We start from the raw sequence: 12,500 nt of genomic DNA, 5'->3' as shown, positions 1-12,500 counted from the left end.
CTCAAACTCAGCAGTCAACGTACCGTCAACGCGCCAATTTGCGTAAAGTTGACTATAAAGTCATGGCAGACAAAGTCTTGATCGTTGGTGGAGGAGGCAGAGAACATGCAATTGCTTGGAAACTCGCTCAGTCAAATCATGTGGGCCAGATACTGATTGCGCCAGGGAATGCAGGAACGGCTGGGATGCTGTTGAAAACAGAGAACGTCTCATCTTGTGTGCTTGATCAGAACAACCGCCAAAACGTTGTGAAATACTGTGCGGACAACAACGTGGATTTTGTTATTGTTGGTCCCGAAGCACCTCTCGCAAATGGCCTCTCGGACGCTCTCAGGGAGAATAATATTCCGTGTTTTGGACCAAGTAAGTCTGCCGCACGAATCGAGTCAAGTAAACACTTCGCCAAAGAATTTATGAAACGACATAAAATTCCCACAGCTCGCTGGAAGGCATTTACAGATGTCGAAGAAGCTTGTAAACATATTGAAACGGCTGATCATGAAGCGTTGGTTGTGAAAGCCAGTGGACTGGCAGCGGGTAAAGGTGTTGTTGTTGCTGACAGCAAAGAGCAAGCGATGCAAGCTGTCAGGGATATGCTGCAGGTGAGACTGGGAGAGAGGTGATCCACGAGAAATCAAAGTGGCTATGCGCCACTGAACTCGGAAAATGAAATATGCAATGTTAAAACGGGCAACCCTAAAACCAGGAATCTGGAATCACATGTCATCGTGGCCCAGTGGTTAGGGCGCTTGCCTTGAGATCCGGAGATCCCAGGTTCAAGACTCGCTCTGACCACTTGTTGAATTTGATCCCGGTAGTCCCTGGTTCAACTTCCCAGCTGCACTTGTAAATAGTCAACTGGTTTGCCCCCGGCCAGTTGGGATTCTTAACAGTTGTAGTTGTTGTGTTCTGTTGTTTCGTTGATTCAGTGGCCCTGAAAAGCCCCTATGGGGAGAGGTCAATTATGTATGTATGTATGTATGTATGTATGTATGTATCGTTTCACCAATACAGAGAGTAAAAACTATCCCAAACATCCATAAAAGCTAACCTTGGGCCTAAAAACATTTGTTTGGGCCTAATTAGGCCTAAGGTTAGCTTTTATGAATGTTTAGGATATTTTTTACTCTCTGTATTGGTAAAACGGAGTAACTGCAGAATACCCCGCCATTTTGAAGCTGCACCTCTGAAAAGGCTGGATACGCGGATACGCAGTCGAAAGTAGCACCCCTCCCCAAGTAAACTTCTAAGTAGTATGTTGTGAAGTGGATACGCGGATACGCAGTCGAAAATACCACCCCTCCCCAAGTAAACTTCTAAGTAGTATGTTGTGAAGTGGATACGCGGATACGCAGTCGAAAATACCACCCCTCCCCAAGTAAACTTCTAAGTATATTGTGAAGTGGATACGCGGATACGCGGATACGCAGTCGAAAGTACCACCCCTCCCCAAGTAAACTTCTAAGTAGTATGTTGTGAAGTGGATACGCGGATACGCAGTCGAAAATACCACCACTCCCCAAGTAAACTTCTCAATATATTGTAAGAACCAAACTGCAAAATTTCGCGAGAATGCTTAGGCCTAATCACTGAAACGAGTGCTTTCTTCTTCACACGATCTCGTGAAAAAGTGTAGTTAACCGAAGCGTAAACTGAAAGCTAAAATTCTACGAGAGTGCTTAGGCCTAATCACTGAAGTGAGTGTTTACTAGGCTTAATCAGTAAACGAATGCTTTCTTCTTCACACGATCTCGTGAAAAGTGCAGTTAACCGAACCGCAAAATGAAAGCTAAAATTTTACGAGATTGCTTAGGCCTAATCACTGAAACGAGCGCTTAGGCTTAATCAGTAAACAAGTGCTTTCTTCTTCACACGATCTCGTGAAAAATTGTAGTTCAGCGAAGTGTACAATGAAAGCTAAAATTCTACGAGAGTGCTTTGGCCTAGTCACTGAAACAATACGTGAAGTATTTTCCACTGCGTATCCGTGTATCCACATATCCATGCATATACTACAGAGCATTTTGAAGTATGTTACACGAAGTTGGTATCCAGTTCCCATGTGTGATGTCCGTGTATCCACGTATCCGGGTATCCATGTTTTCCACTGCGTATCCGCGTATCCGCGTATCCACTTCTCAATATAGTTTAAAGTTTACCTGGGGAGGGGTGGTACTTTTGACTGCGTATCCGCGTATCCAGCCTTTTCAGAGGTGCAGCTTCAAAATGGTGGGGTATTCTGCAGTTAAGCCGGTAAAACAATGACCTGTGATTCCGGATTCTGGGTATTAGGGTTGCCCTGTGAAAACACTGGAGCCAGTGAATTGTATTTTACAGTTGCAGCTAAGTTACCTGACTTGAGAATGGAAGCGAGGCTGCTGGTGACCCAGTGTTTTCAAATGGTACAGTCGAATCTCAACTATCCGCACTCGTTGGGACTAGACAAAATGGTCCGGATAATAGAGGGTCCGGATAATCAAGAATATGAATATTAATGAGGAACAATATATCAGATATCAGGATATCAGCTATCTGCCCTTTAATAACGCCATATCCAGCTGACAAATTGGTTCATTTTTCTTCTTTCTCAATTCGCAAAATTATAGTCTGTTTATCTTTTATCAAAGGAACGGATCGCTTATGCTTCAAGGACATGATGGTCGTGAATAAACATTCGTGACGTAGTGTAGCCTGTTTGCCGAACGAGCCAATAGAGTGTGAAATTTGACTTAGCAACAAAGCAAAACTCTAAGCCAATCAGAACTCATTCAAAAGTTCTGCATTAGTTACGACGTGTGCGAGCACTGCTTTATTTTACTAATGAAAGTGAAGCAAAGTCACCTTTACTTCACTTTTCAATGCTGTAGTTTTAAAAAGAATATGGCTACAGATCTTGATCATGACTAATAAATATTCATGACAAAATTGGGACCAGAGAAAAAGTCAGGATAATCGAGAAATCCAGATAATTGAGGTCTGGATAATCGAGGTTCAACTGTAATGTGAACTAATAGCCCTTTCTGAAGTAAATTAAGGCATTGACCCCAACCTGAAATGTCCAAGCACAGAAATGACGTAACCAACGGTGTTAAAATCATAAAGGTAAATCCAGCAACCAGAAAATGATAAAGTTTTGCCATTTAGCTGAGAAGATTTCTGTGATAAAAATAACTTTGACAAGTCATGTGATAATATATCATCCTATATAACATTTAAGATTTCACATCTTATTGCTGCTAACAATGTCCCAAAATTATTTTGTGTTATATAAAATGGATTGATTAATTAATTAATTAATAGTTAGACCACCCCGCACATATGAAACAGATGGGGATGCTCGTCGTCTCGCTTACATTACAGGTCAGAGATAAGTGGCCAATGCACACGCAAAACGCACGCACAATTTTTGCGTAAACGCGTGTTGAAAAACTCGTGCAGACGCACATTTGCACACATATTTTCGTGAGGGTCTAAATGTTTATGAGGACCTGAAATGGAACGTTGATCAAGAATTGGAGGCAGTGTGGTTAAATATAACAATTCGCTCCCAATCAACCCTAATTGGCTGTTTATATCGTCCACCTAAATCTACTACCTTCTTCAATTCCCTACATGCCCTGTTGAACAGGATTTGGATTAAAAGGAAGAATGTTATATTGCTTGGTGATTTCAACTCTAATTTGATAAGTGATTCCCATTCAGCCCAGGACTCATCCCAGGCTGGCAAAAGGCTGAAGAGCATACTTGGCAGCTTTGGATACTCAAATCTTATTGAATCACCAACACGAGTCACTGCTAAGTCTAAGTCGTTAATTGACCTTATTATTGTTAGCCCCAATCATCGCACATCTAATATCTTAGCTGGTTCTTTGGATTTGGGGATCTCTGATCACCATCTTACATACGCAGTATTTTCTAATAAGATGAATAAACGTAAGCCCAAGATAATCACTGTTAAGAATTATAAGTCAATGGACATTGAGAGTCTACAAAATGACTTAGAGGAGGCCCCATGGTATATTGTAAATTCTGTTGAAGAAATTGAGGACAGTGTTCATTTATGGGAGACTATGTTCAAAGGAATTGTGGATTCTCACATAAAAAGAAGGAAAGTTAAGATTAGAAATAAATCGCTTCCATGGATTGACATTGGGATCAGAAAGGCTATGAATGAGCGATACAAGTATTTGAAATCAGCGCAAGAAAAACCTGATGATAATGCTCTATGGAAACTGTACAAGATTAAAAGAAATAGTGTCAAAAAGATGTTAAGGAAAGCTGAAGCCCAATATTGGATTAAGCTAGCAGATAATGCATCCACTCCTAAAGATTTTTGGAAAATATCAAACCAAATCCTTGGTAAGAGCACAAACACAAGAACTGGTCCATTACAAGACACGGATGGCAACATAATAACTGATGAAGAGCAAAAAGCAGATTTATTGAACAAGTCGTTCTTAGATACTGCTATTAATCTTACAAGGAACTTAGACCCAATCCCCATTGACACTACTTGTTTTATAAATAGGGTTACTCCGACTATTGAAAATTTCTCTATTTCATGGGATGAGATCAAGAATGATGTTCTCAAATCCCTTCAGCCAAATAAGTCGGTGGGCCCTGATCAAGTTTCACCTAAAGATCTTAGATTAGCTCAGGGTTCTGTGATACAAGGGTTGTTTGAGGTTTTCAAAAAGAGCAGGGATTGTTGTAGATTCCCCCAGCAGTGGAAGGAATCCTTAGTTACTGCTCTTTTTAAAAAAGGGAGTAAATTGGATCCTAATAATTATAGACCTATATCTTTGCTTAGTGTTCCAGGAAAACTGCTTGAAAGGGTTGTATGTAAGTCCTTTGATGATCATATTTTATCTAATAGTATTTTAACTAATAAGCAATGGGGCTTTAGAAAAGGTTATTCAACTGAAAGTCTTCTGCTACATCTTACTGAAGCTTGGAGAGAGGCTTTGGATGGAGGTCGCAAGGTTGGAGTGTTATTCATTGATTTCCGTAAGGCTTTTGATTGTGTAAATCACACTATCCTTGTTGAAAAACTTAAAGGAATTGGAGTTATGGGTAGTATGTGGAATTGGATCAATGATTACCTCTCCAACCGTGTGCAAAGGACTCAAGTTAATGGTATAAGATCGGATTTAAGACCTGTTAAAGTTGGAGTACCCCAAGGGTCCTTATTAGGTCCCAGACTCTTTGCAACTTATGTAAATGTGACCTTCCACGGGAAAACGTACACTAACGTTTGCCCGTTAAACGGCTTAAAACTAACGGACGGTTAACGGATATTCAACGGTTTTGAAGATTGGTTTAACGTTTTTTACTAACGCTCTGACGGTTTGTGCTAACGCTCTAACGGTTTGTCCTAACGCTCTAACGGTTTGTGCCAACGCTCTAACGTTCTTTCCATCAGTTCTAACGTTCTGCCTTAGCGCTTTAACACCAAGTCTTAGTTCTAAGCTCGAAAGGCTGATCGATGACACCACAACGTAGTGAGCGATTACCGTTCATCGAACAAAGGCCATGGTTTGAAGTACTAGCACCATCGTGAGCTGGCCAAAACAAATCGGATGCACATTTCAGCGAGTTTTTTGCTTTAAGAATACTACGATGTAGACAGGCCACCAGAAACGATTGCGTGACTTTTAAAATACGATTCCGAAGAGGCGCGCCCATGGCGCCATAACTGCTGAATGCAACGAAGTCCGGATAAAAGTGGCTAATCTCGATATGTTTTGACCGTCGGACTCACAATGAAGCGATGCATTACTAAATTGTGAATTTCTCACGGCATCCATTACTTCATTAGCTACTGTAGTTGCAAAGTAAAATACAACAAATGATTATTTTCATCCAAAGAAATGTAGCATTTCATGTTGTTTTCAAAGCCGAAGTAACGATAAATTCAAAGCGGTGCGTTCATGAGAGAGCTCTTTGCTATAAATACGATAAAAGAGTTCTGTATCGTCAGTTAAGATGCCGAGGGGGCAAAAAAGCTCGCGAGAAACTCCAGGCGAGTGGTTAAGTTAAACAGATATTTTTCAGTTGAAATTTGGTAAGTCATGCATCATTCAATCACATTTAATTTGGCGTTCGCGCAGGATGGGTCTTCGATGTTTGGTCTTCGTTTTTGGAGTCTTTATTGTCCATTCTACCTATTAGCGTAGTTATTTCAGCTTGAAATCCATCCAAGACTCGAAGCGCTCAACCTCAAATAATATCGAAAACTCCAGCATTCCCAGCGCCAAGGATGCGTAGCAGGATTTTCGTTTACCGGCTTTAGATACATGCTTGCAGCCGTCACGCCATGTGCTCCTCTCTGATTGGATGATGATTTCTTATTAGCCAATCACAGAGGAGCAAACGTTGTGACGGCTGCAAGCCGTCACACCAAACTCCAACTACGCTTCCTTGGAGTTCCGAATGCTGGATTTTTTCAATTTTATTTGAGGTCCAGCGCTTCGAGTTTTGGACGGATTTCAGATATAATGGCATGAAAGGAAACCTCTGGGTTTCAGCTTGCTTGGTGCGTGATTTGAAACCTGTACGATAGGAATTTGTTTGTGAGTTTCAGCTTGATTGGTGCGTGATTTGAAACCTGTACGATGCGAATTTGTCAGTGAAAATCGGCTCGGTGCTGGAGCGATCCGAAATCGAGCTTTCCACCCTTGTTTTACTATTGGTACGCAGAGGTGAACGTCGAACACAAACCCTTCATTTTTCTCGGTATTTTTAATTTTTTAAAAAGCGCTCTACTACATGTAATTCTACTAAGTTGTAGAAGGACACGGCCGGTTTTCCCAAAGAGGGTCACATTTTTAAACGACGCTCTACGAATCCTCTGATCCGGAACAATCAATACAGATTATTAATTCACTTGCCAACAGAATCCAAGATTTGCCCAACGGATAAGGTTAATAACTATTATACATCTGACGTATGAGACTAACGCTCTAACGGACGAGGCTAAACCCCTAACGGACGAGGCTGACGCTCTGACGGATGAACCTAACGTTCTGACGGATAAGACTAACGTTCTAACGGATGAAGTTGACGCTCTGACGGTTTCATGTAAACTTCTAACGGACGGCTAACGGATATCTAACGCTTCGGTCAATTTAACGGTTTAGCGTTAGTGTACGTTTTCCCGTGGAAGGTCACAAATGATTTACCAGATCATGTTAACAGAGGGGCGTTATATATGTATGCGGACGATACAACAATTTATGTAATAGGTGACACTGTTGATGAGATCGTTCTTGTTTTACAAGAGGTTCTTGACCAGGTGTATACCTGGTGCCTTATGAATAGACTGATTATTCACGAGGGTAAATCTGAGGCAATGATTTTGAGCATTAATCCCTTCATTGGTCCTTTGAAACCTCTGAAGTTGGGTGAGGATTTTATTCAGTACATATCCTCTACTGCTTGTCTCAGGGTTACCATCGATGATAAACTGTCTTGGTCTCAGCATATTAAATCAATTTGTGTGTCATTCAATAGTAAAGTCAAAATGCTGAGACGTATAAGTTTTTTACCCAAATCTATGCTTGAAACTCTGTACTTTAAGACTGTAATCCCAAGTGTCCTCTATGGGGTTGTGGTTTGGGGCTCTGGCTCCAAATTTAAAGAATTAGAATTGATACATATTAGAGCCGCTAGACTAATTCATAAGTTGCCAAAGGGCATGACTGATGAAGATATTTTAGCAAGAGCGGGGTGGATGCCTCTTGAATATTTTTATAAACTTCGTATTTTAATGATTACTCATAAGGCTTTTTATAATTTAGGTTTAGAGGAAATAAATTCATTAGTTGTTAGGACCTGTAAGAGCTATAATCTTAGGAAATCTTTAAATATTTTAGTTAATAGACCAAACACTGAGCTCGGTCGTAATTCCTTTGTACACAGGGCTGCAATCGCCTGGAATTCCCTGTTTGATAGTGTAAGATCTTTTTCTAACCAAACAGGCTTTAAAAATGGACTGAAGCAGTTAAAACATACTGTTATGAATATCACTTTTGAAAAAGACAGCTCAGTAGTTTATAATAAGCATGCCGATTTTTATTATTATTAATACATATTTTATGCTTTATTTATTTTTAGCGATTATTTATCTTATTTATCTAAAGTATAATCACTACCATATGTATGTATTGTTAATTTTATTACAGTAGGTCCACATCAGCTGTAAAGTTGCTTTTTTCCTCTTGACCTGCTTTACTAAATAAAGTTATGTATGTATGTATGTATGTATGTAGATAACCGATTCTAGTCTGACGATATTGCGACAAGAAGTTCTGAATTTTCATACCTCAGGTTCTTTGAGGCGTAGGAAAACGCTTGAAACGGGAAAATGTTCCCTTGTGTAAGCTCTTATTGGAATTTGAATTCATTCTGACGCGACAGACAATAATAGTTTTTGCGAGCGACGCCTCATTATTGAAGAAGAAGTTTTGAATATTCATATCTCTGGCTCTTTAAGGCGTAGGAAAGCGCTTGAAACGGGAAAATGTTCCATTGTTTAACCTCTTATTTGAGATTAAATTCATTTTGATGGGCCTGACAAGACGAGTTTTTGCGAGCGGATTGTATCTCTCATTTTTACAGACATGCGACATTGATGTGTGTGACAATCGATTCTTCTGACGATTTCACGACAAGAAGTTTTGAATTTTCATATCACTGGTTTGACAAGGCTTAAGAAAGTGCTGAAAACGGGAAAGTGTTAACATTTTCATGCGCCCGAAATAAATATTGCGCGAGCGAATTGTTACGCTTTTTTTTTAATCAAGAATACCCCACTACTTATTTCCACATGTTTACCTGTGAACTGAAACAAACACGGTCCTGGGTTTGCCAAACAATGTTCAGCTCAATTGCCATTGCCATATACATTTATACAATAAAAAGCTATTAAAACTAACAATGATATAACCACAATAGGTCGACAGTGGGCTAACTCATACATACTAATGAGCTTTGCTTTATGCGCGTATTTCATGCACGTGTCAAAGACGCAGACGTGTGCGTGTTTGACACGCAGGCGCGTTTTACACCCCCATTTTGGGCCGCATATCTTCGACCTGTACTGTAGGGGTGTAAATTTTGGATTTTGGTCTCGCTTAGGGTGTTCCGGGCAAAGCGCCAATATTTTAAGCCGCCAAGGTCTCATTTAGGGTTCCGCGAAGAAACACAGAATTACGCGAAGAGAAACAGAAGTCAAATTTTCTTTTTAATAAACATGTTTTGTTTAGGGGTCAAAATATGCTTAGGCCACGCCCAGATGGTCTCCTTTAGGGGTTAAATTCAAAATTTCCGACGAGCATGATCCCCATCTGTTCCCGCCCACCCGAGAGAGAGACCAGATTACATGGAGTATTGACCAACAAATGCACTCTTCAAAACACAGGTCAAGGAATGGAACCTCTGTGTAAGGACTGCTTTCACCATCTTGTGCAATATGAATTTTTGGAGTTCATTTGTTTGTAGGCAAGGATTTTCGGTGAAGCTGGATCAACAGTGGTAATAGAGGAAAAGTTAGAAGGCGAGGAAGTATCTGTAAGTTTTTCAATGTTTGGAAAAAACTGAAAGGCATGTAGCTTCAACAATCATCATCATCATCATTATTATTATTACTATTTGGCTCATCCTAGTATGTCCCCTTACTGTTGCGAGCATGGTCGAGCAGGCAAGAGCAAAGGAGAAAACCATTAATCTACTCAAAGTACCAGTACCTCATGTTTAAGAACGTTTTGGGAGGTAAAATTACCGCCAAGAACCTTGGGATAAGATAATGTAGACTTCATTAATTTTATATAACCAGTGCTTCATGTCCAATCTTAAGGTTGAATTCAGTATAATGGAGTTGATGACAAGGAGCAGTTGTGCAGCCATTGGGGCCAGTGGTGATTAGAGAAAAGCATAAACTAGAATTACTTGTGCTCTTGGACCTATAAACATTGAAGTATGTTTTAGGTCATTGCATTTTTGTTTGTTGATTCCTTGTTTTTTGACTTGCATATTGAGCAGTATAATAATTATGGAGGAGGTACATGTAGTCTCCATCTTGGAACTGGCTACCAATAGTAAAACCCCACCTAAGTCTTAGCCACTCTTTCGCCATTTTGCAACACCTATGCTAATATTATACTTAACTGTCGTAGGTTCTTTGCTTTACTGACGGAAGAACCATTGCTGTTATGCCACCTGCCCAAGATCACAAGCGTTTGTTAGACAATGACCAAGGACCCAATACAGGAGGAATGGGTGCCTACGCACCCTGTCCACAGGTTGGTCAGCATAATGGAAAGTAATGTTTTGTAAATCATATCTATTGATCCATGTATTCAACTTGTGTATGCAACATAGGACACATTTTCCCCATAGGTTTGGCTTTAATGCTATATTTGACAACTGAAATTCAAATTCTGTTGATTATAGATATCTGAGATAGTAAGAGAAGAGATCACCAGGGAAGTTCTTCAAAAAACAGTGGATGGTTTGCGTGAAGAAGGCTGTGAGTTTGTCGGAGTTCTGTTTGCTGGCATGATGCTAACATCTTGTGGGCCCAGAGTTCTAGAGTTTAACTGCCGCTTTGGGGATCCAGGTAAAAAAAAAAAGAATATTACATAACCAAGTGGGGATATAAACTTTAGCTTTGAAAACTAGAGATATCACATCAGCACAAGAAGATAAAATTGGTATCCCCTACACTCAGTGGTTTCATTGGACCTGGCAACCGGCGAATTCAGCTGGCTAGTCCCTAAGTTATCAACGCCTACTTTTTCAATGAATTACACGATCCTCACCCTTTCACTTCGATCCTTCTGCTTCTTTTTGGATGTTGGGTATTTTTATGAATTCCTAGTTATTTGCACCCAGTTTAGTCACTTCCCAACAGGATCTTTGCACTCTACCATGTTGGATAAATAGAGGCGAAAGACTGGTGCCAAATGTTGCCTCAATCGGTTCACATTCACTACGTCCTTCCGGTTTCCACGTGTCTTTTATTAAAAATGGAAGACACAATTAGAATAACAGTGCTTTTGAGTCCGACTATGAGTAATGTGTATTAAAAACTTAGTCTTCGCACATTCAGAGTTTTCAATAAGAGCAGGTGGCCAGCAAAACTCACCACCTACTTTTCTGTGGAAATTATACCCCAAATTTTGCCCATAACATGAGAAACATTCATACAGAACATAAGCCTTGGATCCACAAAGTTTTGTTAATGAAAAACAAAAGAGACGCCTGAATTGCTGTATTGCATGCTAGTGAGGTTGCAACTGGGGTATAGATCAGTGACCAGTTTGGTCACCTTATACTTCATGAAATATTGATAAACTGGATCGTGTTCAACGGAGAGAAACCAAGATTATCTTAGGAAGTAATATAGCTATGAAGACCGCCTAAAAAGTTTCAATATGCTGTCACTTGAAAAGAGATGCTATCTTTCTTGTGTAACATTCCTGTACAAAGCTCTAAATGGCTATTATAATTTGGACTGGACTTGGCTTCTGAATTTTTATTCCCATGCTGACTCTTGCAGGTTTAGACATATCGATGACTTTCATTAAAAGCCAAATTTTGCAAGCTCTACTAAATTTAAACATAGCTATTTTAATATAATTGTAGGTAAATGGAACTCTTTACCATTAGGGCTTAGATTAGCCCCTTCTCTGGCAACCATAAACATAAAATTTCTATTGAAAACCCTGCGCATTGTTTAGTTCATGGCTCAAACATTGGTCAAACAATGTGGCTCATGTAAACATCCATATTCTTAGCAGCTATAATTATTTAGAATAGAGAGGAGTTAAGGAGGAGATTACTAGTAAGTTGATTAATAATTAATCAACAATTAATCAGTAATTACGTAATTTTGTTGTCAGGGCCAAAAGCCAAATCTCCAACGCTTGTTACATCCACAGATTAACTTAAATTTGATTTGCGAAGTTCATTAACTTAAAGCGGTTGCTAAAAGAAACAAACACAAATACGTTACTGCAATGAGCTAAGGGAACAGAAATCGACAAAAGAATTACAAACGACGAGTGGTAATAATACTTACAAATGTTGCATGGCTTTTAAAAACGGAGCAAACTAAAGCAAGGGATGATAAAACTTCAACAAGGTAACATAGACTCTCGGAAGTACAAAATGAGAATGCATTTTAAGCAAAGCGGTGAATTTTATACTAATGAACTAAACAAAGGCAAAATTATGCAGGGAAAACTAACAGAAACGACATATAAGTGTGACAGAAAGTAATTCTAAAAACAAAGGTGAACAAAATATTCATGAAAATAATTTTAATTATAAACAAGGCACCATGGAAGTAGCCAGGGATGCAAGAAATAAACATGGTACAATGAGAACAAAAAAGGAAGGCAAACCATAAAAAAAAACATTAAATTTTCATTTGTTTGATTAAATTTACTACTGGTATGTTTAATGTCAGTGAGAATAGCTAACGCCACACATCTCCA

General features: G+C 39.5%; 1 protein-coding gene across 2 annotated transcripts in view; it reads left to right on the top strand.

The window, feature by feature from the left end:
- LOC137996879 (trifunctional purine biosynthetic protein adenosine-3-like) overlaps nucleotides 1-12,500 on the top strand; it is a 26,704-nt gene that overhangs the window by 3 nt on the left and 14,201 nt on the right. The window contains exons 1-4 of one of the 2 annotated variants that reach the window (XM_068842511.1): nucleotides 1-602; nucleotides 9,502-9,570; nucleotides 10,176-10,301; nucleotides 10,453-10,618. The exon at nucleotides 1-602 is cut by the window's left edge and continues 3 nt beyond it. In XM_068842511.1, coding sequence (XP_068698612.1) covers nucleotides 63-602; nucleotides 9,502-9,570; nucleotides 10,176-10,301; nucleotides 10,453-10,618 — 901 coding nt within the window. In that variant the 5' untranslated portion in view covers nucleotides 1-62. Of the gene's footprint in view, nucleotides 603-6,361; nucleotides 6,536-9,501; nucleotides 9,571-10,175; nucleotides 10,302-10,452; nucleotides 10,619-12,500 lie in introns of those variants that run through there. The other variant, XM_068842512.1, reaches the window with a different exon arrangement.

This window comes from Montipora foliosa, chromosome 3 (genome assembly GCF_036669935.1).
Source record: "Montipora foliosa isolate CH-2021 chromosome 3, ASM3666993v2, whole genome shotgun sequence".
NCBI classification, from domain to species: domain Eukaryota; kingdom Metazoa; phylum Cnidaria; class Anthozoa; order Scleractinia; family Acroporidae; genus Montipora; species Montipora foliosa.
Note: the sequence above shows the minus strand (reverse complement) of the source record. Positions and strands in the feature narration are given on the sequence as shown.